At 48.2% G+C, this 27,250-nt stretch overlaps 1 protein-coding gene across 1 annotated transcript; it reads left to right on the forward strand.

The window, feature by feature from the left end:
• Positions 1–21,623: 21,623 nt before the first annotated feature.
• LOC142581515 (kinesin-like protein KIF18B) lies at positions 21,624–22,589 on the forward strand. Its single transcript, XM_075691217.1, has one exon. It carries the CDS (start codon positions 21,624–21,626, stop codon positions 22,587–22,589), a length of 966 nt encoding a protein of 321 aa, XP_075547332.1.
• Positions 22,590–27,250: the final 4,661 nt, after the last annotated feature.

Raw genomic sequence — 27,250 nt, forward strand, 5'->3', positions numbered from 1 at the left:
GGTGCGCACGCGCGAACTTGAGTAATACCTCTATAACCTTAACCCCAGGATTGTCGAAATTGTCTGGGGCCCCACACTATGGACCTTCTGTTGCTTCTGTATGCTTAACCCCATGATTTGATTTGATAAGAAAAATGGGTAGTTCTCCACGCTTGGCGAAAGTATGCTGGGGGCTAAAGCGTGGACAAGAGACAAGCGCTGTGGGCATGAGAGCGGAGCAAGTGGGAGCGCTAGAGGATGCTGCAAAGCATCTTGCATCATGCCTGCTCAACCCAAATTTGTCCTTCATTTCTCTTCATTAATATCTACTCCTCCTCCTCACCGTAAGAAATGCACCTGCCATCTCTCTTCAAAGTGCCGCTGGAACGGTTCGGACAAATTTTGTAGACGCGTAGGGTACAGCTAAAGTTAATCATTCGCATTACAATTTGCGTGAAACGTCTCATATTAAGAGAGTTACGGACGATTACAATTTCCCCTCCTCCATGGACATGCATTTTCCCCTCAACTTGTTCGCTGAGTGATCGGGGTTAAGCTCCGGTTGCCCTCACTGGTTCTGCGTCATGATGGCACGTCATGTCGTCGACTTCCGGTTTTCTAGGAGCGAGCGCGCGAAGCCTCTCCAAACTCTCCGGCAGCTGCTTGGCAGTCGACCCCAAGCGAGAGCTATCGAAGCAGCGCGTGTTGTGAGCATTCTGTCGCAGCGCCGAACGTGTCTGGTATTCCGGTAACCACAGGCTAGCCGGGCGTTTCGATGGAACGGTGGCGGCACAAACTCAAGCTGATGAAGGAACTTTAGCGTAGACGTACGTGAGCTACCTGACCGGTCTCCACGGTCAAGCCACCCGTTGGCGCAGAGCTTAACGAGCCAAACAAAGAGCTAGTATTACTCTAACCAAGTGTAAAACATTTTAAAGATTTACAAAAACAACGTGTTAACAATTACACTCCTGCGAAAAAATTTACACCAGCAGCAAAGAAGAATACATTTTGTTAATGCTACTGTGTGTAGTTGAGCTCTGTGCTCAACTCCTGTGCCCTGTCTCCTTGCGCTCGTGTTTACCCTAATACCGGACTCGCGAAACGCTGTTGCGTTAGTAATCTTCCTATGTAAAGTGACGGCCGCAAACGCGCAAATCCTGGCGCCGATCGGATAGCGGCAGTCCGATTCGCTGCAGCCAGTCCGCTCCTCTGCTGCCGTGCAGAGGGACACGATGTCGCAGCTTGACATATTGCCAGTCGCTACGTTTGCAGTCCACAACGCAACAAAGCCGAATCATAGTGCTCGCGAAAAGACTGAGACCGGCTCTGACTGCGGAGCTCACGTCAAAATGGAGCACGTTACAACACAAACAGACGACGCTTGCTGTGTGCCGGAAGTGCTTAAGTGTAGTGAGAAATTGTTCTTGTGCATTCTCTTTCTGTTACTTTTTTATAGAAACAAATTAACTAACATTCCAACTATTACGAGCATCCTTTGTTCACCATAAAGGTGGAAAAATTATAGATGACGCGCCCTGGGCTGTCAATCGGATAGCTCGCCCACATGACGTCATAGGGGTGATTACGTCATATGGGTAGGGGCGGCTGAAAATTCTGCCGAGTAGTGTGCTGCGATCGGCAGCGATGTACATTTTTAAATGCTTATAATAAATTACACGCTTTACGCGGAGCACTTAGATGCGTCAATTAATGATCAGAAGGACCGACTCTAACGACTCAGTACGTTTGTAAAAAATCGCCAAAATCGTCTGAGGGTCCCTTTGTTGGGGGCTAACTCGCGAACGATTTGTCCTGGCTATTGCACAACACACAGCAATATATAGTGATGCATGTGTCAGCGAACCATTAATCTTATCAACAAAATACGTGAAATCCCTAAGCATACCATGAATGTTAGTCTTAAAATAGGTATAATGCATGTCGTGATATTGCGTTGTCAGTATGCTCAGAGCACGTGTTTTTTTACCCACCTAGGGAGGTGTATATGTTTGCTCCGATCCCAGAAATAAACTCGTTGAAAGTTAGCACCGTGTATGTGTGTGCTCTGCGTCGCTCTTTTTTGCTTTGTCGAGTGTGCTACGCGTAATGCCTTTAGTATAGGCCACTATTGCACCCGCAGCGATGGCAACAAGTTCGACGCAAGTTCTTGTCCAGTTTTATTTCGATAGCATATATATGGACACTCCAGGCACATTTTCGACGTCATCGTTAGCGTCACCATGATGTTCTGTACAAAGTCCAAGTGCGATAACATTGTGACCGCGCGCCATATGCAGTGGGTAGAGCGTACTAGTACTAGATAGAGCCGAAGATGGGGCTCGATCTCGCGCGCGCAAGGCAGGAAGGCAGGGAGAAAGTGCACCGTCTACCATCGCGCGCAAGGCACCGGGGGGCGTTCTATTGGGGGTGAGGACTTGGGGAGTCACCATTAGAGTTACTGTATATAGCTACCTTTGGTAGCATATACAGTAACTCTAGTCACCATCTGTCGAAAGCGCCTCGCTTCCGTACTATGACGGATAACGCGGCGTGCTTCTCGTAGGTTTGTCTGTCTGCACTCAATAAAACCACCACGCGGGAGCGCTCCTGGGTATTTCTGTAAGTACTCTCTAAACGAAGGAATATGTCAGATTAGTAAACTTGGGCAAACAGAAAGCACAGAATAGTTTACAGACTATCTCTTTACCGAATACGTACAGTGAACGCCCACTGCACGCGGTCGCCGTGATGTAGTCACCCGAACAGGCTTCTTGCGTGAATGGTCGGCAATCGCTCAGAGCGAACTGCGAGAGGTATATTCTTACTGGGCTGTCTGTATAACCATATGGAGCATAACAGAAGGAAGCCTGAATGCAGTGATCGCGCGGGTTCACGGTGACCCATTGCGCGTCTGCATGCATGTCCGCACACAACGTTTCGCTTTCGCTGTGAGCGCGTTTTCGCATCGTGAGCTGTAGGCCGCAGTATATGAGCATCCACTGTTGCGTGGACACTACGGGAGCTGTTGAAAAATAATTTCCTTACAACTAGGGACTTCGACGCATACCACGGCGACTGATGCCCTGTCGCAACAATTCAGCCTTTTCTTCTTCTTTTCGACCAAAGTCTTGGACTTTTCACTATAATTTCTCAAGGTGCGTCGCACTATGTTTATCGGTTCTCTCTGCGAGCAATTACCGCTCGCTGCTTCTCCAAGCTTCACGCAGCTTCTTTTCCTGCGGGTACGTGTTAACGCTGACACCGGGCTCCGTTGTGTACGTCGGGCCCTGCGGCACCGAGCAGTAGCCTAGCATGTTGGACGCTTTCAAATGCAGTCACTACCTGTAATAGGGCTTTCAAGTGTTGTCAAGCACACACCCCAAGCGGGAAAACCTCCCCACTTAATCAGAACCGCAGCGCATGTGGGACTTTAAATTTCGTTTTAAGCTCGCTTCGGCGTTTTTCACTACATGCTACTACTAGTGATTTTGCTTCTTTAAATAGAATCTTCATGTCGAAAAGTAGAGAACTGCTTGTATGAACAGTTTGTTAATGTTACCATTAAAATCTCAAACTTTGGGCTGCCCGTGAACAAAATGCTCGGCTTCTGCGAAGCTTTCCTCTTTAAATATAACACCTGAATCTAACCCCTTTTCCCCTCTATCGTCATTTTTTTTAAATATAAAACCCCAAAACAAGGGTTATTATATGCAAAGCACTGGTTCTTTAGTTACGTGTTTGTTAAGTTCTAGAAAGGCTTGTTTGCATGCTTCTGTCAATGCCCATTTGGTGGCTTTGTAGAGCAGTTTCGTGAGTGGAAGAACGATAACACTGAAATGAAGGATTTACAGATGGTAGTGGGGCCAAGAAAACGGTGGGAGTCCTCCTTTCGTATGGGTGTTGGGAAATTGAGTATCGTAACAACGTTGCTTGGCTTAGCTGTCGCAGTTCCTTGCGTTATTTTTCGGCCCATATACCCAATGCTGGACTTGGCAAATTGACACTTCCAGCATTTCAATTTTACATTCTTCACACTAAAAGCTTTCAGCAGTCCTTTGAGATTTTACAGATGGTCGTCGAATGGCTCTTTGTATACGACATCAAAGCAGTTGGTTACTATATTGAGCTGATGTTTTGCAATTATTGACTTCATTGCTCTTTCAAATGTAGCTGGAGTGTTCTTTAACCCAAACGGCATCACCAGCCATTCATAACGTCAATTAGTCATGACTAATGTGATTTTCTGAATTACATCTGGATGCATTCGGACATGGCAGCAACCGTAAGTTACATCCAACGCAGTAAGAAATGTTGCATTTCTTAATTGGTCAAGAACATTGTAAACTCGCGGAATGAGTTAGAGGTTGAGCACCATTACGGTGTTCAGCCTCCGGTAGTCATCAGGGGCGAAGCCAGGGGTGGGGGGGGGGGCTTATGGGGCTTTAGCCCCCCCCCCCGCGATAGATAGATAGAATAAACTTTATTTTCCAACGGATAAGGGGATCTACCCACCCCCCGACACGCAGGTCAGGGGGCGGGTGCCGCCGCCTCAGATGCAGGCTGTAAGATCCCAGATTTATTGGAGACTTATACGTATATTTAAATATCTTGTTGCGAGGTTTTGTGTATACGTGCAGTGAACTTTGTTTTCAGTGACACTTTTTTGCCCTTTACCAAGCTGTATCTTCGCATTTGTATATTCCAATGAACGAGGGGGAGTCAAATGAGAATAAGCCAACTCACCTCTCGCAATAATGGTTCGGTTCACTATCTGCGAGCATGCGCTGTTACGATCGGCCTGCAGGAGTACCGACCTGCAACATTTTCGCGGCCCACTGCGACGACTCGCTTTGTAAAGACAACAATGCGCCCCCTCAACAGCCCAATGGCGCCGGCATGTACGCAGCCACGTTCGGCGGACCGAGTATTGCTAGTTGATTCGCTGTCGCGTTCACGGTTTGCTTGAAACAAGAGAACACCTAGAAAAGGATGTCTTGTGGTGCTTTCTCACGGGCCCCAGAAGTCGTCACAGTCAGTAGACAAACGCGGCGGCTACTGACTGCGGGGTCAGCTCTGGCATCAAGAGGCGCCTGCTTGGGTCAAGACCCCTGTCTACGAGAACCCTCTCACCTCGGTGTGTTCAGTGAAACCAAAGTGCGTAAGTGAGTGTGTGAACCCTCCCTCTCAAAGGCGGGTCGACTACGATGATTTTGGACGCTCCCATTGGTCGAAGGTTGAACGGCAGTTTTCCATCACCTAGGGAGCTAGGGAGGACAGAGTGTTTTTAAGAAGCCGTTTAAGGATGCTTGGAGTGCATTCTCCTTCAGTCATGCTAAACTGATGAAATGTAACGTTCTCCACCTTTCATGTAGATATTGTAAATAAATCCCATATTCCTCGTTCTCGATGAGAACAAGTACCTCCCTTCAACAACGTCCTCAGCGTGGATGAGTTGGACGCCGGCATGGGCCGGCTACCATTTATTTCATGCCGGACCCCAACTCTTGCAACTCGCTGGCAGCGGTGAGATGAACTTTGCGACGTGGTGCTGTGTCTGCGGTGAGTGCTTGGTTCTTGCTTTGACTCTCTAGCTTCATATTGTGGTTGTTCAGTTTAGGACAGTAGGGAAGCTGGATTGTTGATTGTTAGCTAGGTTGTGTTTACTTAGGTAGGTTTAGGGAGCAGGATCAAGGCAGTAAAGCAGCAATCATTGAGTTAGGGACACTGCTCAGAGACGCATTGTTGATTGTTGGTGAGCAACTGGGCCTAGAGGTACACAAAGAAATGCAAAAATGGGAATTATTGAAGCTGATTTCTGTACAGGCCAGTGAGGAGGACATTGAAATTGGGTTAGAACTTCTTAGGAAAAGAGAGAAATGGGACAGAGAGGAACACGTGGTAAGAAAAATGCAACTTGACCTTGAAAGAAAACGTTTGAAGTTGTCTCAAGGAAGTGAAGGGTGTTGCGTTTCGCCTGCGACACGCGGTTTTGCCGGCGCGACTGCGGCGGGGCGGCAGACATTTTGGCCCGTGCGGCGTCGCCGCAACGCTCCCCGCCAGGCGTTTCCAGGCATGTTCCGATGCCACGTGTCTTCATGTGCGTGTGTGAGTGTATGTGCCATTGTGCCCGAACCAGGCGATGCGACAGCAGGGGTCACCCTCTCCTTCCAGTCATTGTGCCTGAACCAGGCGATGCGACAGCAGGGGTCACCCTCTCCTTCCAGTCATTGTGCCCGAACCAGGCGATGCGACAGCAGGGGTCACCCTCTCCTTCCAGTCTTTGTGCCCGACCGGCGGCAGTGTGCGTCACCTTAGCCCATTGTACAATCACGTGCTCGTCTATTGAGGGGTTCCTTCTTGCCCTCAACTGCGAGCGTATAAAAACAGCGGCCCCCGGACGCCAAAAGGAGGGCTCCGATTTCTTCTGTTGAGTAAAGTGCTCTCCCGTCTCTCTACTTCGGTCAACCTGACCGCCAACTCTTTGCGATGTTAAAATAAACAAGTTGTTTTGTTGTTACCAGTCGACTCATGCTTTGCCGGGACCTTCGGATGCTTCCAGTTGTACCCCAGGCCGCCATGCCAACGCTACCCTTGGGGCTTGCGACCCAGGTACAACCACGGGCGTCAGCGCCGAGTTCCCAACAACCGATCGCGCCAGCGGTGCGATCCAAACATCTGGTTGGCAGCGGTGAGATCGCCTCCGACTTCAAACAACTGTCTGCCAGCGGTGAGATCGCGACAACGAAGGCCAGCAGCGAAGAGATGCAGTTGACTGTATGCTGAGCAGCTCAACGACGATCCGGGAGCAGTGCAACGAGCCCTGTGTGACGACTGGTTGCCTGCAGCGGAACGACTGCGCGGAATTCCTGCCTGCGAGGTTTGGTGAGTGCGGGACTTTCTTCTTCTGAGCTTTGCCAGGCTTTTGTTAGTGTCAGAAACAGAGCTGGTAATTGTGGTTGTCGTTGCTGCCGGGTTAGTTTGCGGCAAGACAATAGTAAGCAGTAGAGAAAGCAGCATTCAGAGCAGCCATGGATTTGAAGTCGTTGCGCAAACCGAAATTGTTGGAGCTTGCAAGAGAGTTGGGTCTGGATGTCTCAGACAAACTAAGAAAACCTGAACTGCTAAAGGCTATTCTTGAGTTAGAGGCTGAGGATGACGAGCTGTCGGAATGCCTTGAGACCATTGAGGAGAGGGAGACTGCAAAAAGACAGGAGCGCGAACTTAAAGAACAGAAAGAGCGAGAGCAACAAGAGAAAAAAGAAGAGCGTGACCGTCAACACGCTTTAGAAATGAAGCGTCTCGAGATAGAGATGGAACGCGCTCGTAATGGAAGTCAGGCACACGGTGCAGGAGAACGCGTATTGTTCAAAATGACTGACCTGATGCGGCCGTTTAATCTTGGAGAGGACATTGGTTTGTTCCTGGTTAACTTTGAGCGAACGTGCGAGAAGCAGGGGTTCTCTCGGGAAACGTGGCCACAGCGCTTGCTCACTTTGTTACCCGGCGAGGCGGCCGACGTAGTCGCTCGCTTGGATAGAGAGGAGGCAGAGGATTTCGACAAAGTAAAATCGAGTCTGCTAAAAAAGTACCGGCTGTCTGCGGAGGCGTTCCGTCGGAAGTTTCGGGAAAATGAGAAAGGCAGAAGTGAGTCATATACAGAGTTTGCGTATAGGCTTATGTCAAACATGCAGGAGTGGCTCAAAGAAGAGAAAGCGTTTGGTAACCACGATAAAGTTCTGCAGTGCTTCGGGCTAGAACAGTTTTATAGTCGGTTACCGGAGAACGTGCGATACTGGGTCTTGGATAGGCCAGACGTTTGTACGGTGGCTAAAGCCGCTGAGCTAGCCGAGGAGTTTGTGACGCGTCGGGCTCGCGGAGCTAAGGACGGTCAAAAGGGTGAATTTGGCTCGAAGTTTGAGAGGCCGAAGTTCACACCCATGAGAGCAAAGGGGAACACGCGTAGGGCGGATGCGAGTGGAAGCAGTGCGACCGAACCTAAGGAGACGGCGGCAGCCGAAGCCGAACGCAGAAAGCGGTTCGAGATGAGGCAAGCGCGCGTTTGTTATACGTGCCAGAAGCCGGGTCACTTTTCGGCGCAGTGTCCGGAAACAACACCAGAAGTTGTGTTTTTTTCAATAGGCAGCACTGACGAGAACATGAAGCTTCTCGAGCCTTACATGCGAGACCTCCTCGTGAACGGGAAAGAGTGCCGAGTGCTTCGCGATTCCGCAGCTACGATGGATGTAGTTCACCCGTCTTATGTAGAACCCCATATGTTCACGGGCGAGTGCGCATGGATCAAGCAAGCCGTGGAAGCTCATAGCGTGTGTCTGCCGGTAGCAAAAGTGCTTATTGAAGGACCTTTCGGAGCGCTTGAGACGGAGGCGGCAGTGTCATCTATGCTGCCCCCCCAGTACCCGTACCTATTTTCAAACAGGTCCGATCACCTCCTGCGCGAGAAGGGGCTTTTGTTTGGTGAAGCTAGTGTTCAGGCCTTAACCAGATCGAAGGTTCGGGAGCTCGCTGCAAAGGCGGTAGTTGCGGGGCCGACGTTATCAAACAACGAAAAAGGGTCAGAGGTGCAGCAAGCTGATATTCAGAGCACGCCCGAACTGAATAAACTTGAGTCTGTAACGTTAAAGGCACCAGATACCGGAGAGGAAAATCCCGATGCGGGAAAGTTAGAAGAGCTATCTACTGATTTGCTCATCGCGCCTACGTCAGACGGACTTAATAGGTTGCTAAAAGTCAGCCGGTCGGCTTTGATAGCCGAGCAAAAAAAGGATGGCAGCCTGGAAAACATACGCTGCAATGTCAAGGAAGGTATCGCCAGGAAAAATGCGCGTTTTGTGGAAAGAGGGGGAGTCCTGTACCGGAAGTATCTAGACCGCAGAGGAGTGGAGTTCGATCAGCTGATCGTTCCTCAATGCTATCGTCAGGATTTGTTGCGCTTGACGCATGGGGGTTCGTGGTCCGGACACCTAGGAGTTAAGAAAACTAAGGACCGTCTCTTGCAAGAGTACTATTGGCCAGGGTGTTTTCGGGACGCAGACCATTTCGTGAGGACATGTGACACTTGTCAGCGGGTGGGCAAACCAGGGGACAAATCAAGGGCGCCGTTGAAATTGGTACCTATCATTACGGAGCCTTTTAGACGGCTCGTTATTGATACAGTGGGACCTCTGCCGGTAACAGCCACGGGGTACAGACACATTTTGACTGTGATCTGCCCAGCGACAAAGTTCCCTGAAGCAGTGCCGCTTAAAGAACTCAGCTCAGTTGAGATAGTTAATGCACTACTGTCCATATTTGCGCGAGTTGGTTTTCCTGCGGAAATCCAATCAGATCAGGGCACAGTGTTTACTAGCGCTTTGACGACAACTTTTCTCGAAAGGTGTGGGGTAAAGCTGCTACACAGCTCAGTGTACCACCCACAGTCGAATTCCGTTGAGAAGCTCCACTCCGTCATGAAGCGCGTGTTGAGAGCGTTGTGTTTTGAACATCGAACTGACTGGGAGCTGTGTCTTCCTGGGGTGATGTTTGCTTTAAGGACCGCGCCGCATGCGGCTACGGGGTTTTCGCCAGCTGAACTGGTGTACGGTCGCTCGCTTCGGTCTCCGCTTCGCATGCTTCGAGAATCATGGGAAGGCAGGGGCGACGACCCAGTCGTGGTGGAATACGTGCTTAAGCTCCTCGAACGCTTAAGAAGGGCACAGGAGTTGTCAGGTGAAGCAATGGCAAAGGCCCAGCAGAGGGCCAAGGTTTATTATGATCGGACAGCCAGGGCCCGTCGTTTTGAGGTGGGCGATGAGGTCATGATATTGCGCACATCGCTAAACAACAAACTAGACGTGCAGTGGGAGGGCCCAGCACGAATTGTTCAGAAACTGTCGGACGTGAACTACGTGGTAAGTCTGCCAGGAAAGCGGAAAGCACAGCAAGTTTACCACTGTAATCTGCTCAAACCTTATAGACAAAGGGAAGCAGTGGTGTGCATGATGGTAAACGTTCCTGAAGAGCTTCCGGTCGAGCTTCCGGGACTAGGCTCAGTGACGAACAGGGAAGACACCGGTCAAGTCATTAGTGACCTTATCAGTAAAGCACCGCTGTCGCCCGAGCAGAAAACCGAACTACACCAGCTATTACAAGAGTTTCAAGGTCTGTTCTCTGAGAGGCCTGGTAGGACTTCTGTACTTACTCATGATATAGAACTTACCTCCCCAGAGCCAGTACGATCCAAGGCGTATCGGGTGTCACCCCGCCAGAGCGATATTATGGAGGCGGAGGTAAAGAAAATGCTACAGCTCGGTGTTATTGAGGCAGGTGAGAGTGATTATACCTCCCCTTTGATTTTAGTTGAGGTACCGGGCAAGGAACCTCGTCCTTGCGTCGACTACCGCAGGCTTAATTCCATCACTAAGGATCAAATTTATCCGATCCCTAACATCGAGGAGCGCCTTGAGAAAGTTAGTAGCGCTCAGTTTATTTCCACCCTAGATCTTGTCAGGGGTTATTGGCAGGTTCCACTTACAGAAGAGGCTAGTAGGTATGCGGCGTTCATTTCACCAATGGGAACATTCCGTCCTAAAGTGTTGAGTTTTGGTTTGAAGAACGCGCCATACTGTTTTTCAAGCCTCATGGATAAAGTGTTGCGGGGACAGCAAGAATTCGCTTTACCGTATCTAGACGACGTAGCGATATTCTCCGCATCCTGGTCTGAGCATATGACACACTTGCGGGCAGTGCTAACCCGCCTGCGCGAAGCGGGCTTGACAGTAAAGGCTCCTAAGTGCCAGTTAGCACAGGCCGAGGTTGTCTACCTCGGTCACGTGATTGGTCAGGGTCGTCGCCGCCCCTCTGAAATAAAAGTGGCCGCTGTGCGAGACTTTACGCAACCGCGCACAAAGACCGATATTCGGTCGTTCTTAGGTGTCGCCGGCTACTATCAGAGGTACATCGCCAGGTACTCTGATATCGCGGCTCCCCTGACGGATGCTCTAAGAAAAACAGAGCCTCAAACAGTCGTCTGGGACGAGACAAAGGAAAGAGCTTTTAGCGCCCTAAAGAGTGCCCTAACAAACCAGCCTGTGCTACGATCGCCAGACTATACAAAAGGGTTCATTGTTCAGTGCGATGCTAGTGAGCGAGGCATGGGCGTTGTACTGTGCCAACGGGAAAAGGGAGAAGTAGAACACCCCGTCCTGTATGCTAGTCGTAAGCTGACCAGTCGTGAGCAGGCGTATAGCGCCACCGAGAAAGAGTGTGCATGTCTCGTGTGGGCCGTTCAGAAATTGTCATGCTATCTAGCCGGCTCGAGGTTTATCATTGAGACGGATCACTGCCCTCTCCAATGGCTGCAGACCATCTCTCCCAAAAATGGCCGCCTCCTGCGCTGGAGCCTCGCTTTACAACAATATTCCTTTGAGGTGCGTTACAAAAAGGGGAATCTCAACGGTAACGCCGATGGCTTAAGTCGAAGCCCCTAACGTAGGAATCAGCCTCAAAATTGTTGGTTACTGATGTTTTTCTTCCTGAGGCAGGATTTTTTTTAACATATTGCTTTTGTTTAGTGTTTCAAAGTGATGATATGCTTTCTAGTGCAATTTTCCAATTTGTGGACGCGTTCTGAGTGATGCTAGACTACTGTAAGGAACTAGGCAGTGGTATAAAAAGGGGAAAGAGCCTGGCAGGGCTTAGTGAGGGTTGTGCCGTGCTTGCTGACTGAGCGGTTGAGTTTCAGCGTAGTTCTAACGCTTGCCGGGAACGAGAGCAAAAATGTGAACTCTCCCGAAGTCACTTTGCAGTGTCCCGTGCGAACCTGAACGAGAGAACGAGGCCTTCTCTGTGCGCTGCGCTCAAGAAACGTCGAGGGACGCCCGACTTCGGTTATGAGCATCATCGAGCGACATCCCTCCGGACAGCGGATGCAGTCCCCTGTCCATCGGGATCTCCTTCCCCCGGCGGGGCGGTCTGTTGCGTTTCGCCTGCGACACGCGGTTTTGCCGGCGCGACTGCGGCGGGGCGGCAGACATTTTGGCCCGTGCGGCGTCGCCGCAACGCTCCCCGCCAGGCGTTTCCAGGCATGTTCCGATGCCACGTGTCTTCATGTGCGTGTGTGAGTGTATGTGCCAGTGTGCCCGAACCAGGCGATGCGACAGCAGGGGTCACCCTCTCCTTCCAGTCATTGTGCCTGAACCAGGCGATGCGACAGCAGGGGTCACCCTCTCCTTCCAGTCATTGTGCCCGAACCAGGCGATGCGACAGCAGGGGTCACCCTCTCCTTCCAGTCTTTGTGCCCGACCGGCGGCAGTGTGCGTCACCTTAGCCCATTGTACAATCACGTGCTCGTCTATTGAGGGGTTCCTTCTTGCCCTCAACTGCGAGAGTATAAAAACAGCGGCCCCCGGACGCCAAAAGGAGGGCTCCGATTTCTTCTGTTGAGTAAAGTGCTCTCCCGTCTCTCTACTTCGGTCAACCTGACCGCCAACTCTTTGCGATGTTAAAATAAACAAGTTGTTTTGTTGTTACCAGTCGACTCATGCTTTGCCGGGACCTTCGGATGCTTCCAGTTGTACCCCAGGCCGCCAGGCCAACGCTACCCTTGGGGCTTGCGACCCAGGTACAACCACGGGCGTCAGCGCCGAGTTCCCAACAACCGATCGCGCCAGCGGTGCGATCCAAACAAGGGGCTCTGAGAGGATCAAGTGAGGCAGAATCATACCGCATGGACAGTCTGTTAAAGCCATTTGAGGTCGGCAACGACATAGGCTAGTTCCTATGAAATTTTGAAAGGACTTGCGAGAAGATTAACTTCGGTTCGAGTGCATGGCCACATCGGTTGCTGTCTATGTTGCCGTGTGAGGCTGCGGAAGTAGTCGCCAGACTGAGTACACAGGATGCATATGATTATGCGAAAGTTAAGGCTAGTCTCCTGAAGAAATACCGCCTTTCAGCCGAAGCTTTTCGGCAGAGGTGTAGGAGCGCAGGCAAGAAAGATAGCGAGGGACATCCGGAGTTTGCATACGGCTTAAAGACAACCTCGAGTGGTTGAAAAGCGCGGAAGCGTACGAGAGCAGAAACACAATTATTGAATGCATTTGTCTAGAGCAGTTTTACAAAAGCATCCCTAAATATGTGGAGCTGTGGGTGCAAGACAGAGGAATTGTGAACACTGTGGAAAGGGCGGCTGAATTAGCCGAAGAGTACGCAACGCGTAGAAAGCTGGACGCCGAGGACTGCAATTGGGACGGTCGAAATGGACCGTGGAAACCATTTCCGTTCAAAAAGGGTTCGCAGACTAGACGACCGGAGCTTGTAGACGTGGAGGAAAATCCCTCAGAAAAGAGGGAGGAGAAATCAAACGGGGGAACCGCACAAATAGAGCAGAAAAGAAAGTTCGAATCGGTTAGACCGATCCGCTGCTATAAGTGCCACAAACTCGGACATATCGCTGTAAACTGCGGAAAGCCCAGCGTAGTTTTCTCCTACGTGGATGAAAAAGACGAGAATATGGAACTTTTAAAACCATACCTTCACGACCTAGAAGTTAATGGCAAACCATGCTCGGTGCTGCGAGACAGTGCGGCCACTATGGACATTGTCCATCCGTCTTACGTGACGGTAGATGACTTCACGGGAGAAGTAGCATGGATTAAACAGGTTGTTGAAGAACACAGCGTGTGTCTACCCATGGCCAAAGTCAAAATCAGTGGACTGTTCGGGGAGCTCATGACTGAGGCTGCAGTTTCCGAATTCTTGTCGCTGCAGTACCCTTACATTTTTTCGAATCGGTCGGATCAATTACTGCGGCACACGGGTTTTAAACTGGGAGAGGGCGTACTGCAGGCGTTGACGCGAGGCCAAGCCGGCAAAATCGCATCGCTCTCGGCTAAGAATGCAAAAGCTGCTCCAGCGGAAGTAGCGAAAGAGGTCACTTCAGTAACCGAAGCCGAGCTGGGCTCGAGGGAAGAAAAAACGGTTGAGGAAACCCTGCCAGCTGACCAGCTCAATGAGAGCGTATCACTAGGGTGTCAAACTTCACGCCTGTAGGAAGAGCTAGCTGATGCACTCGCAAACGAGACAGGCCCGTTACTATCACCGGCCTCAAAGAACTTTGATCGGCTATTAAATGTGGAGAGAGGGTCACTGGCAGTCGAGCAGAAGAATGATGACAGCTTAGCTAAATTGCATCACACAGCTAAAGAAGGCCTTGCTAGGCGCAACGTGACGATACAAGAGAGAGGAGGATTGTTGTATCGGCAATACTGAGATCGAAAGGGCAGGATTCTAGGTCAGTTAGTCGTACCTACTAAGTATAGGGAGGACCTTTTGAGTCTCTGTCATGGAAGTGGGTGGTCCGGCCACCTAGGCATAAACAAATCGAAGGAAAGATTGCTTATGGAATACTACTGGTCTGGCTGTTTCAAAGACGTAGAAAACTTTGTAAGATCATGCGACGCCTACTAGCGCTCGGGTAAACCAGGAGAAACATAGAAAGCTCCACTAAAAGTAGTGCCCTTAATGTCAGAACCTTTCAGACGACTTGTGATAGACACGGTAGGGCCTCTACCAAAGACACAATCGTGTTACGGGGACTTGTTTACCATGCTGTGTCCGGCTACAAAGTTTCCAGAAGCAATCCCTCTGAATGAGCTCAGCTCCACCAAAGTAGTAGACGCACTTTTGACAGTATTCGCATCAGTTGGTTTTCCAGCCGAAATTCAGGCGGATCAAGGGTCAGTATTCACCAGCGCACTGACTTCCACATTCTTACAAAAGTGCGGGGTCAAGTTGACACACAGTTCGGTCTATCACCCTCAGTCAAATAGCGTAGAGAGGTGGCATTCAGTGCTTAAGCGAGTTTTGCGGGCGCTCTGTTACGAGAACAAGGAGGACTGGGAGAATTGTGTTCCAGCCACTTTGTTTGCATTGCGAACGGTTCCACATGAGGCTACAGGGTACTCGCCAGCAGAATTAGTGTATAGGAGGACGCTCCGTTCTCCACTGAGAATGTTAAGAGAGATGTGGAAAGAAATAGGAAAGAGTACAACAGTGGTAGAATACGTGCTAAATCTGCTGGAACGGCTAAGTACAACCCAAGAACTAGTCGAAGAGAACATGGGAGTAGCTCAAAAGAATGCCAAGTTTTATTACGACAAGAATACGAGGCTTCGTACGTTTGGCGCCGGAGACCAGGCAATGATCCTCAAACCTTCAAGAAAGAACAAGCTTGAAGTTCACCGGGACGGACCCGTTAAAGTGTTGCACAAAGTTTGAGATACTAACTATGCTCTGAAAATGCCCGGTTGCAGGAAGGAGGTGAGAATACACCACTGCAATTTGATGAAGCTGTACGCAGAGTGGAGCGGAGTCGTTAGCTTTACCATCAAGGAGCAGGATGACACTAGTACCGAGTTTAATGAGTATAAGGCGATCTCTAACTCTGAAATCAGCCTGGAAGAAGTGGTAGAACATTCGGTAAGCTCGCACGCTCTTAGACCCGAGCAGCTAGATTAGTTAAGGGAATATCTCGACAGATTCAGCGATCGGCCAGGTAGAACTGAACTAATAACGCATGAAATAGAACTGAAATCAACTGAACCCGTAAGATCAAAGCCTTACAGGCTGTCCACGACAGAGAGAAATTATGGAGGCAGAGATACAGCGCATGATAGAGTTGGGAGTTATTGAGCCCGCTGAGAGTGACTATACATCACTACTAATACTTGTAGAAACCCTTAATAAGAACCCTCGTCCGTGTGTTGACTACAGTAAGTTAAATGCCATCGCTAGGGATCAGCTGTACCCGATTCCCAACATTGAGGAACGAGTCGAAAGAGTTAGCGCTGCTAAACACATTTAAACTATAGATCTCGTGCGGGGATTCTGGTAAGTTCCCTTTCAGAAAGTGACAGCCGCTATGCCGGATTTATCTCACCTGTAGGCACTTTTCGCCCTCTCGCCCTCAGCTTCGGGCTGAAGAACGCGCCGTTTAACTTCTCTAAGTTAATGGATATTGTCCGAAAAGACTTTCAGGAGTTCGTCTTGCCATGTCTTGTAGATGTAGCAATTTTTTCGGACAGCTGGGAACAGCACGTCGCGCTCCTCAAACAGGTTTTCTCACGGTTGAGGCAAGCAGGCTTAATGATGAAGGAGCAAAAGTGTAGATTTGACTGTTCGCAGGTTACTAATCTGGGCCATGTTGTCGGTCAGGACACGAGAAAGCCGGCCGAGCTGAAAATAACTACGATTTGAGAATTTTCACAGCCACGCACGAAAACAGATATTCATTCATTTTTGGGGCTTGTGGGGTACTTTCAACGGTACATTCCGAATTACTCGCAAATAGCAAGTCCTTAAACAGATGCCCTCCGAAAGGGAGCGCAAAGTAACGTGCACTGGGATGAGGACAAAGAGAACGCTTTCTAAGGTTTGAAAACGCTATTGGTTTCTCGTCCTGTGCTTCGCGCGCCAGTGTACACAAAGGAATTCATAGTTCAGTGTGACGCAAGCGACAGAGGTATGGGCGTGGTGCTTAGTCAGGTCGGTGACGATAGTGAGGAACATTCTATCATCTATGCCAGCCGTAAACTAACTGTAAGAGAGGAAGAATACAGCGCTTCAGAGAAGGAACGTGCTTGTTTGGTTTGGGCAGCCCAAAAGTTGTCGTGTTACTTGTACGGAGCGAGGTTCATCTTCGAGACCGACCACTGTCCTCCGACGTGGCTCAATCAAATGTCACACAAAAATGGCCGCTTGCTCCGATGGAGCCTCACCCTCCAAGAGTACAACTTCTCCGTTAGATATGAGAAGGGAAAGTTGCATAGCAATGAGGAAGGTTTGAGCAGGCTAAGTTATAACGTCACGCGCGTCGAAGATACTGGCGCGGCTGCGGCAGCGGTTGCAGCCATAGATTTCATACAATACGTGATTGCAGCAGAGATGCATGGGAGGTGCATTGACCGCGGCTAAAGTGAACTACCGCGGCGGCACTTGTGACGGCGTAGTGTGGTGCCGTATGAAAAACTTGCATGATTTCATAATGTATGCAGGCCAAAGAATTTCGCTGGTAATCTGTCCCCTTATCTGTCCATTGCGGCCCCACGAATTTTTAAAAAAAATGTGCAGTTTAACGTGCTTTCCGGCCAGTGATTGTAATTACGTTTCGCAACGTTACCGCATTTTATATTCGCACATAAAGGTGCGTATTAATATAGTGAGATTAGTTCATATATTTTATTTCATTATGGTCGAAAAGAAAAATTTCTCGGTCCAGTGTAGTTTCTTTTTTTTTCTCAACTGTGTTTAACGTACACGCAATAGATCATATTTTGATCATGATGGTGGTTAGCGGGTACTTAGCGACATGGAGGGGTTAAAATGCTGGGTACTCGTATCGTGTATATCGTGAGTATCGCGGGTTTTAGAGTTTTGGGCTTTTGGGGGACTCGACTAGCCGGTTTTTTAAATTTCTAGTTGGCAACACTGGTTGCGCTGCCATAACGGCGCGCAGGACTATGGGGATGTTGTTGTTCCTGATATTGGTGTTTTGATGTCGTATGTATATATATATATATATATATATTTCCATGATCGAAGAGCTGTGCACTCACACTAGTACTGCAGCCGAGAACAACGCAAGCAGGCGAACCAGTGGACCTGCGCTGCAAATGAGGTAAAGTGGAACCTTGCCGAAGATTTCTCGTAGTATCTGGTTGCCTTGGCGCCTTCGTTTTGTTTGGACAAGTTTTTTGCTTGTATAGTTAAAATGGTTTTTGCCACTTTCCATTTATTGCTGTGAATTTCCATCGAAATATGTTCTTCTAAATTACAGACGTCGATGTTGTGCTCATTTGTCGGAAAGGTTAATCTTGACTGAAATTGCTTTCTTTTCTTTTTGAATGCGCGTAGGTTCTGCAGCTATGGATGGACAAGACGACGAATATTACACTTCATACGACTCGTATCGAATGGCACCGCAATGCAAGCTCCTGGAAACTACATATGAAAATCCAAAACTACGCACCGATGGTTTTAAGCAGTTTACATCGGTAAGGAAATATAAACGGTTCATAGACTTCACGGAGGGACCAACGGCAACCAAAAAGTGGAAACGAAGCCAAATAGCACGGAAACTAGCAAGCAGTCGCCTACTCCACGCCTTTGGAGCTTCTGACAATTGTGACGACCTACAACACTCACTCCGCTCTGTGCGAAATGTGAGAGCGCGCATGCTGCCGTCGTATGAGAACAGAATCTCGCAACAGAGCTCCGAATCACGAACAGGACTACAAGGTTGCTACAAAAGTGCTACTGTTTATGGACGTGTGCGAGAGACGAAGAACGGGTCTACAAGCCACGAATGGCACAATGAGCCGCATGTAGTGCCTGTGTGTGCTGGTAACTTTGAGTTGCCCGAAACTTTTGTTGTGTCTAGCACGGACTTAATTGTCGAGGAGGCTGCCACTGTTGAACTGCCCCTTGATTGTAGAAACAAGAAGGAAGAAAGTCTAGGCATCTATGATAATATGGAATGTCGAGAACATGAGTGTGATGAAAATCTCACTGGTGTGAGCAGTGGTATACCATGGTGTTATACCCTGCCTTGTACACAGACCAAGGAAAATCAGGCTGCGTTTTGTTACAACAGTGGTGATGGGTCACAGGTGATTGACTGTAGAAGTGGTGGTTTGTGTCAGAAAAGCCCAGGAGAGCCCTTTAACAAGACATTGCCTTCCGAAGGCTTTTACGCAATTTGTGACAGGAGACCTCTGCATTCCTGGGCAGCATGCCAAGATGACGATGTATCTGACACTGTGGTGGAACTGGTTGCAGTGATTGAGACGACACACAGTCTCTGTGACAGTGTTGTGAAAGACAGCAGTGCATCTGCTAATCAACACGGTGTGAGTTGTCTGCTAAACCAGGCTATAGAAGCTAGCAATGGCAATATTACTTAGCGTTATTTTGCTATCTTTTATGCACATGTACACCACCTGTGACAATCATTAGTATATAAGAAGTTTGTGATCATGCCTTTGTTGTTCCTTGTTATGAAAAAACAAATGATGTATGCTTCAATGCAAGGAGTGTTTGCAGTGCATCTGAAGGTATATGCTATGTAATCCAGTCAAAATACAAATTGTGCTCTTCTGCCTTCCATGGCTGAGCACAAATGCAGGAAGTACTTGTTTATTTTATTGCTCCGGCTGTGTGGGGGAGTCTAGCAATTGTTGCTGGCCTGGCCAGCATGCACATTTCTTCACAGATGCTGGGACCAAGGTAGCACTTCCGTACGTAGTTGCCCCACTATTACATGCCAGAAATGTGTTTCGTTGATTAGTGTCAGCTTGTCCAAGCATGGATTCACATTACGCAAACAGCTTTGATTGCATTGCATGGTTCTTTTGAGACAAAGTGTAGTGCATTTAACATTGTTCCCCAAGAGCTGGTCTTTTGTCGTCTTTGTACTTTATTTCAAGAACTGCCACATAGTGAACAAAAATGTTCTAGTTCTGTATAAAAAAGAAAATATATGGCAAACAGAAAAAGAATTATATGGCAGCTGGTCATGCTTCTTCTTTTCAAGTGACTCCTATAGACAGTGAAATCAAGACTGCTTGAACAGCTGCTTCAAAGGAAGCCTGCTGTGCCTGCTCTCCATGCCTCCACACTCCCTGAAATTATTTCCCCTACAGATTCAAAGGAAATAGAGACCTTGCAGTACTTCAGCAGCATCGAAGTGTTACAGTCATGCACTAAACTCATGAACTGCGTGTGTTTGGGGATGGAAAAAGATTGCTCACAGCAAAAACCCAATGTGCGCACTGCAGTGGCTAAGTGGCTGTGTTCTGCTGCTGAGCACACAGTTGCAGCTATGATATCCAGCAGTGGTGACTATATTCTGATGGGGGTGGAATGCAAAGATGCTTGTGTACTAAGCTTTGGGTGCTCTTTGAATAATCCCAGGTGGTCAGTTTGCTGTGCCACAAAAGCATCTCGAGTCTTGTTAACATTCATTACTGTGAAAAAAAAACAACTCCAGACAGGGGGCGCTGTTCATCACGTGATATAGCTGTGGTAAGGGGATTACAACTGAATTCAGAGCCCTGCATCATTATGGTGTCTATCACAGCACTTATGTTGCTTTGGAATGTTGGACACCATCGATCAACCAATTGACGATTTGCAATATAATGAGTTCCACTTCGTGTTTTCTAACCACATACTCTCATCCACAGGCTGCATCTCTCCCGTCAAGTGTTTCCCCCTCCAAAGGCCACAAAAGCTTTTCCAAGATTACTGCGAAAATTCCAGGACCTCGTAGTTGCCCTATACCCGCAGACCCTATAGACACTATAGACCCTATACCCAAACATCCCCATAGGATATGCTCTAGGGAGGCTCTAGAATCGCAATGTATGCACTTGTCACTCATGTGTAAATATGGGTGTATTAGGTGCATGATGGCTGGACTCGGATAGGATCTGGTTTGTATAACTGCCTCCATTCGACAGACTGATTTTTGCATAATTTTGGTTGCGGCGGCTGGAATATGTGCCTCTGCAATCTAAGGTGTGTAATTTCATAAAATCTGGTGATTCGATCTTCGCACTCCCACTCAGCGGTTGTGGGTGAGGCGGGGCTAACCGAGGCTCGGTCCGTAAGCCCTCGAGCCATGCAGGGCGCGGCCTCATTGCTACCTTCTGGTAGTGTGTGAGCGGGTGTCCAGATGAGATGTACACTTTTGTCGCGGTTATTACCGAATTTTTGGAGTCGTTGTGCATCTGGGGAGATTCGACCGTTGGTGAAGTTTCGTATCGCAGTCGGGGCATCACTGATGATTATGTCCGCTTGTGTTTGTGCTATGGATAACGCGGGAGCTATTTCCTCTGCGGTTTCTATGTGTGGCATGTTGACTGTAGCGCTCGTGCATTTTCCCTCGTAATTTATCACCACTGCTGAAAATAATCATTGCATGAAATATATTTCATCTCCCATTTCACGCCTATCATAAGATATATAGCTAATCACATTGAATTCGCCATTCATCTCCAAAAGATGGATGCGCCGCCATCTTTGCAATAAGTAGAGCGGTACAACAATGTTCATTTATTGCCGGAAATGGTAGTGTTTAGTTCCATTATTCATTATTTGAATAGTAGGTAACCAGAGCACTTCACCGCGTTGCTTTGCGTTCACTTACGACTACGTAGTAAAATCGAAAAAGGGGTGGAAGTAGGCTGTGGACTGTGAGCATGAGGATTCCTTATATATGCATTGAAAAAATTAATTCTGTTGTTTCACAATTTTGTAAAATTGTAGCACTGCCAACAATTGAACTCCTTACATGCTAAAGTTGACCTGTTCAGTTTACTGGCATTGTTCTGTGCACAAAATATTTTTCTTTGCTCTGAAAACCTTATCTCCGAGCGTCACCCGTGCGCTGTGCACTAACACGACCGACACAGTAGCAAACGATGTGGTCGTTGCCACACTGAAAGGCACGGCGGGGTTGGGATGCCCGTCTGTAGTGCCACTGCTCCAACGGCGATGAGGAGGACGAAGTTAGCCGAGCACGCGTGGTAGAGCACGCGCCCGCGCCCGACTGGATGATCGCCATCTTATATCATCACGCCCGCATGTTTGGTCAAGCCGGTTTTCTCAACATCGAGGCACTCTACCACGGAGGAATCTACACTGGTGCCGCCGAACCTCAAGAGGCGTTCTATATGAAGACCGTGCAGTCGTCAGCCCAGAATCGCCGCAGCTCTAACAAGGACACACCGTCACACTGGACACAGGCAGTGCGTGTGCGCCTGCCGAGCGATCCTGGCTCTGAAACCGCCAGCATCGTCTGCGTGGTCATCATGCCCGCGTCGATGGTCAGGCCTACTCCTGCAACACACGATTGCTCTGTATACACACGGATTTCGACCGTCACCAGCAAAACTTTCGCAATGCTGGGCTCCGAGGAATGCTCCGGAGGGGTCTCCTTCATAGCCAGCGAGTTGTACCAGCGCGTGGACAAGCTCTGGTCAGAGGGCCAGATATGGGACGTAGCTGTCCCCTATCTGGAAGTCTACAACAAGGTTGTTTGTGACCTGCTGTGCCTTGACCCGGCCAAGACCATTGCCATATTGAACGTTACCAAACGCAAGGTGAAGGGCGCTGGCACCGTCCTCCAGTTGCTCTTGAAAGGAAACAAGAGCCGGACGCATCATGTCACCGATGCGACTGTTGAATCTGCATGGTCGCACGCCATCTTCCAGAGCTACGTCGCACTGGCGGAGTATGTGACGAGCACGAGCAAAGAAATTCGCGCCTCTATGTGCTCTAGTGAGCTTGACAGCTTGGAGGGCGCAGCTGCGGCCAGTGGGAACATAAAGGATCAGATGCGCCAGGGTACCAAGCTCAACCTGTCGCTCCTGTCCCTCGGCAACTGCATCGACGCCTGCTCCAGGAACTGGACGCAGCAAGTGCCGTGTCAGGACTCCAAGCTGACCCACATCCTCAAGGACTCGCTTGGTGCCTCGTGCAATACCCTCATGATTGGGACAGCGACGGCGCTGAACCTCAGCTCCACGGAAACGTACAACACCCAGTAGTATATGCTGAGCGGGCCATGAAGATGGAGCTGCGGGCCAAGAAGAATGTGCTCAATGTGAACGTGCGCATGTCTATGCACAGATAGCGCGCTCTTAGAGGAGTGAAAAGAGAAGGTGGAAGGCTTTAGCATAAGCTCGAGAAGGTAGCAAGGTGGATGGCTGTAGTCGAGGCTGAGGTGCGAGAGCTCGAAGACGACCTGGTAGCCAAGTCGCCCTGCTGCGAGCTCGGAAGACCCCAACGGTAGCGGCAGTGGTCCGTCGAGGTGTGAAGACGTCCTGCCCGCAACTCCCATCCTGTCGCCCATCACGGAGATGGGCCCAGTCTCTGACTCTCTCGAGCGCTCGAGCCCAGCTCGTTGTGTGTCGCACAGTGATCTGCGCTGAACAACAGGCACGTAAAGCAGCATTTTCGACCCGCTCGGGACTTATTCGGAGAGCATCAGTGCGGCTCTGGACATGCCTTCGATAAAACTTTTTGGTCGTTTCGTTGAATCGTAATAATTGATTTATAAATAATATATCTATGAAAACTCGTATCACCCGTCTTCGTGCGTGGGTATCACTTTAGCAACTTATGCTCAAATTAACTGTGTATTTTAAGTGCGACCGGAAAGTTCGAGTCATAAAGAGCAGCAATACTTCTCGAGGGAAGCGTTGCGTGCACTGCTGTGCAAGAAACAGTCAAACCATCACTGATGACAAAGATTTGGCGAATGCGATGACGCAAAGTGAAACTTCGTGTAGTCGGAATTTTGGGCTAACCCATGTAGCAGGGGTAGCTGACAAACTTGTGGACCATTAACACAATCATCGTGACCCCTAATGAAAAAGATCCGCTGTGGTGGCCCAGTGACTAAGGGAGATAGTAGCTGCTGTGTGCTAGGTCGGATGTTTTATTCAGAGCGCGACAGCCGCGTTTTGATTCGGCAAAATGCAAAACTTATAGATTAAAGAACCCCAGGTGGTCCAAATTAATCTGGAGTCCCACACTACGGTCCTTGTGTTGCTTCTGTATATTGAACCCCATGATTTGATTTGATAAGAAAAATGGGGTTCTCCACGCTTGCCGAAAATAGGCTGCGGGCTTAAGCGTGGGCAATAGACAATCGTTGTGGGCAAGAGAGTGGAACAACTGGAAGCTCTAGAGCATGCTATAATGCATCTTGCACGATGCCTACCCAACTTAAGTTTGTCCTTCGCCGACAACGATTGTATTTCCCCTAGCTGAACAATGATAACTTAAACGTTTTGGAATGCCAACATGAACTGTAGTCGCGGCGAAAGTCGGCCAAGGCTTTGTTGACCTTTTTACGGTACAGTGGCCTATTAGAAAGACTATAATGACCCCATTCCATCCTTTTTCATATTTTTTTCTCAGGCTTTTATTCTTGTTACGATCTTCTTTCCGTCTTCACTTCCCCTTTCCCTTCCCCTAGTGCAGGGTAGCAAACAGGAGGTTTTAACGCTGGTAAACCTCCCTGCCTTTCTCTCATTTGTATCTCACTCTCTCTCTCTCTAAACGGGCGACTGGCACCGCGGATGACCCAGCCGCTCTCGGTCGTGTTACGTGTGACAGCAGCTTCTTTTTTCGATACCCATGGGAACGCGGCCCACATTACCCAGCGATCCAAGTTGGCGACGGTTCATTGAAGAGCGGCGCATACGCACTGGTTCCTGAGGCACACGCCCGGTGACACATACCCAAGTTTTCGTCAAGGAGATTAATTGATGAACGACACGTACCCAGAGGCACATACCCACTGGAACGGCCAATAGTTTAGACTGCGCTACCTTTGGAATCGGCGCCCTTTGTAGACTGCGACTATCTTCATGATTGGTCCGCATTTCAAGACAGCAATTTGGGCAACCGGCCTAAAATTTTATACCGTATATTTCCACGGGCAGGGCCCATATGTTTATACTGCACTATCTTCGGGATCGGCCCAATAAAATGACCAGATGCTATGATTTGGTACTTACGGATATGGCTCATGACCCACTACGGTGGATCGGCCACGAATCGGGTGGCAGTAGGTAAAAAGGGAAGAATACTTAAATAGAATGTTGTAATTTAAGGGTGACATCAAATGAATACTAATCGTTAATATCAATTTTCAGGCTATATTATTTTAAAATTTGCAGGTTATATTTTCGTGTTCATATTGAATAAAGTAAAACGATAAAATTGAGGTGGTGGTCTCTTTGTTTCACTTACAAAATTAAATATGGCACGACATACGTTCCTATTGCAGTGTCCTAGTGCCGACACCCCAAGAGACAGTGTCACAGGAAGCGCAATTACCAATCCAAATTGGCGAAGGGAACATTCTAGACGTTGTTTTCTGCACACGTCGAACTTACGACATTCTATAAAGAAATGTTCCATAGTTTCAGGTTCGTTGCTGTAAAAACATTGAGGGAAAGGTGCCATAGTAGACCTGTGGTAATAAAAATTAATTGTTGGTATTGGGCAACGCATTCTCGTGAATGAAACGTCAAAATTTCTTGTCGAACACCATCTGCTGTGCTAAGGGAATCTAAAGGGCTGAAAATCGGTGTAACTTATTACCCGTGATTTGCCGTGTTCTTCGTGGACACAAAATTCTTAAAATCTTGCAGCCGTGATGTAGGCCGAAGGTTTTAGGATTCTCAGTACCGGGTCTTTAAGAGATGCCGCCGCTAGTGCAGCTGCTGGCTCGTTTAAAGTGAGTCCCATATGTACTGGTACCCATACCGAATGGATGAGACGTAAACGTTGGGGGGATTGACGAATAAAATTCTTGAATAATGGTAGATGAATTTGGTACTGATAGAGCAGAACAAACGATAAGGATTCGGTTATGATTACGTCTGAATAAATCGATGAGGGCAGTTTTCGTAGAGCTAGAGTGATAGCCAATAACTCTGCCTGAAATACTGCATGTTGTAAATTCGGGCAGTCGAAGAGAGTAAGACCAATTTAATGATGGCGAATAAATGCCCACTCCTGCCTTCTATTCACTGACACAAGCATCTGTGGCTGTTAGTGTATTTATATGGAGGTTCTCAAAGTTTTCATCTAAGAAACCTTCCAGGTGTCTAATAGGCCGAAGCATAGCGTTATTTGGAAATACATTATCGAATTTCACGCTTACAGTCACAGTAGGTAAATTTGGTAAAACCACATCACGGATTGATACTCGTAATGGTTCTAATCGCTACTGCACGAAAATTACCTGGGGACGATGTAGTCTTGTCCATCGATTCGCAAAGAATGCAGTCGGCTCTCGAGGGAACACATAGGTCGCTGGGGACGAGCGTACGTATTCAGTAATGTTTCGATTCGACTGTCAGTATCCTAAATCGAATTTTAAGAGAAGGCAGGTGAGTTTCATAATAGAGAATATTATTCGCTACAAATTTTGGAAGCCCAAGACATGTACGTTTTGATTCGCGTTCTAAAATACCTAGAGGGCGTAATTTATAAGCAGCACGTCCAGACAGTAACACGCAACCAAACTCTAAACTAGGGCTCACATACATGCAATAAATGATATGCAGAGTCTGCCTGCGCATTCTAAAACAACTGCTGCTGAGTCTTTGTAATAAACCAAGACCACGTGCTCTTTTATATAGATGCGATGTATTCTATGTGTCTCCGCCAATTAAGCTTTTCTGTATAAGTCATTTCCAGAGATTTTAATGATTGTACCTGTGGAATTATCTCCTCACCATACGTCAGTGTTATTCGGATAAGAAAAGTTAAGGGGAATACAATGACTGCAGTTTTGTTTACATTTAGCGACATTTGTATTCCTTTAAGCCACATTTCAATCTGATTCAAGTACGACTGCAGTGCTTTATAAAGGCTATGTATATCATTTGACACCGAAAAAAATGCGATATCATCAGCGTATACGTATATCTGCACATTATGGTGTGTCAGAATATGACTTCGTAAAATATTAAATGAAACACGGGAGAGTACTGCGCTTGAGGAACGCCGAATGTCTGTAATATTGAGAAGAAACGCCGTTTTGATAGCTATAAAATGTACGTCCGATTGAAAATTATGACTCATGCAATTATACATTGTAGGAGATTCACACTTTCAAGTCTGTTGATCAAGATGGTGTACTCAACACTGTCACAAGCCTTCGCAATATCTAATTTTACTAAGGCCGTGCACTGGTTGTTGCAGCGAGCGAGTTGAATTCGGCTCTCCAAGTCAACGTGAACACACCAAACTGAGCACCCAGGCCTGAATCCTATTTGAGAGTTACTGAATATTTGGTTGTCGCCTATCCACCTTTCGCTTTGACCATACATACTCTTTCGATTAAGTTTACAAGATTTGAAGCCAGAGAAATAGGTCTAATGCTATCTATTGTATATAAATCGCCCTGTATTTTAAGTAGCGGAATTACTTGGGCAACTTTCCAATATGGTTGAATTTATGCATTCTTAACGGAAAATTTATAAATTTAAGCAAATCCTGGGGAGACAATTCGAACATTAGTTTTATCATTGCTGTAGTTATGCCATCAGGACCTGGAGCTGAAGCTGGCAGCAACTCTACCACTTTCGTTAATTTTCCTAATGTGGCTGCTACGAATTCATCAGGTTGTTCAGGTGCCGTCATATGATGGGGTAGAAGTGACGTAAATGAACTCTCTAAGCCT

The sequence above is a fragment of the Dermacentor variabilis genome, chromosome 1 (genome assembly GCF_050947875.1).
Source record: "Dermacentor variabilis isolate Ectoservices chromosome 1, ASM5094787v1, whole genome shotgun sequence".
NCBI lineage: Eukaryota > Metazoa > Arthropoda > Arachnida > Ixodida > Ixodidae > Dermacentor > Dermacentor variabilis.

Bases quoted from the DNA above. Each gene is read 5' to 3' on its own strand.
- LOC142581515 (XM_075691217.1), top strand. From the start codon at position 21,624: ATGTTTGGTCAAGCCGGTTTTCTCAACATCGAGGCACTCTACCACGGA.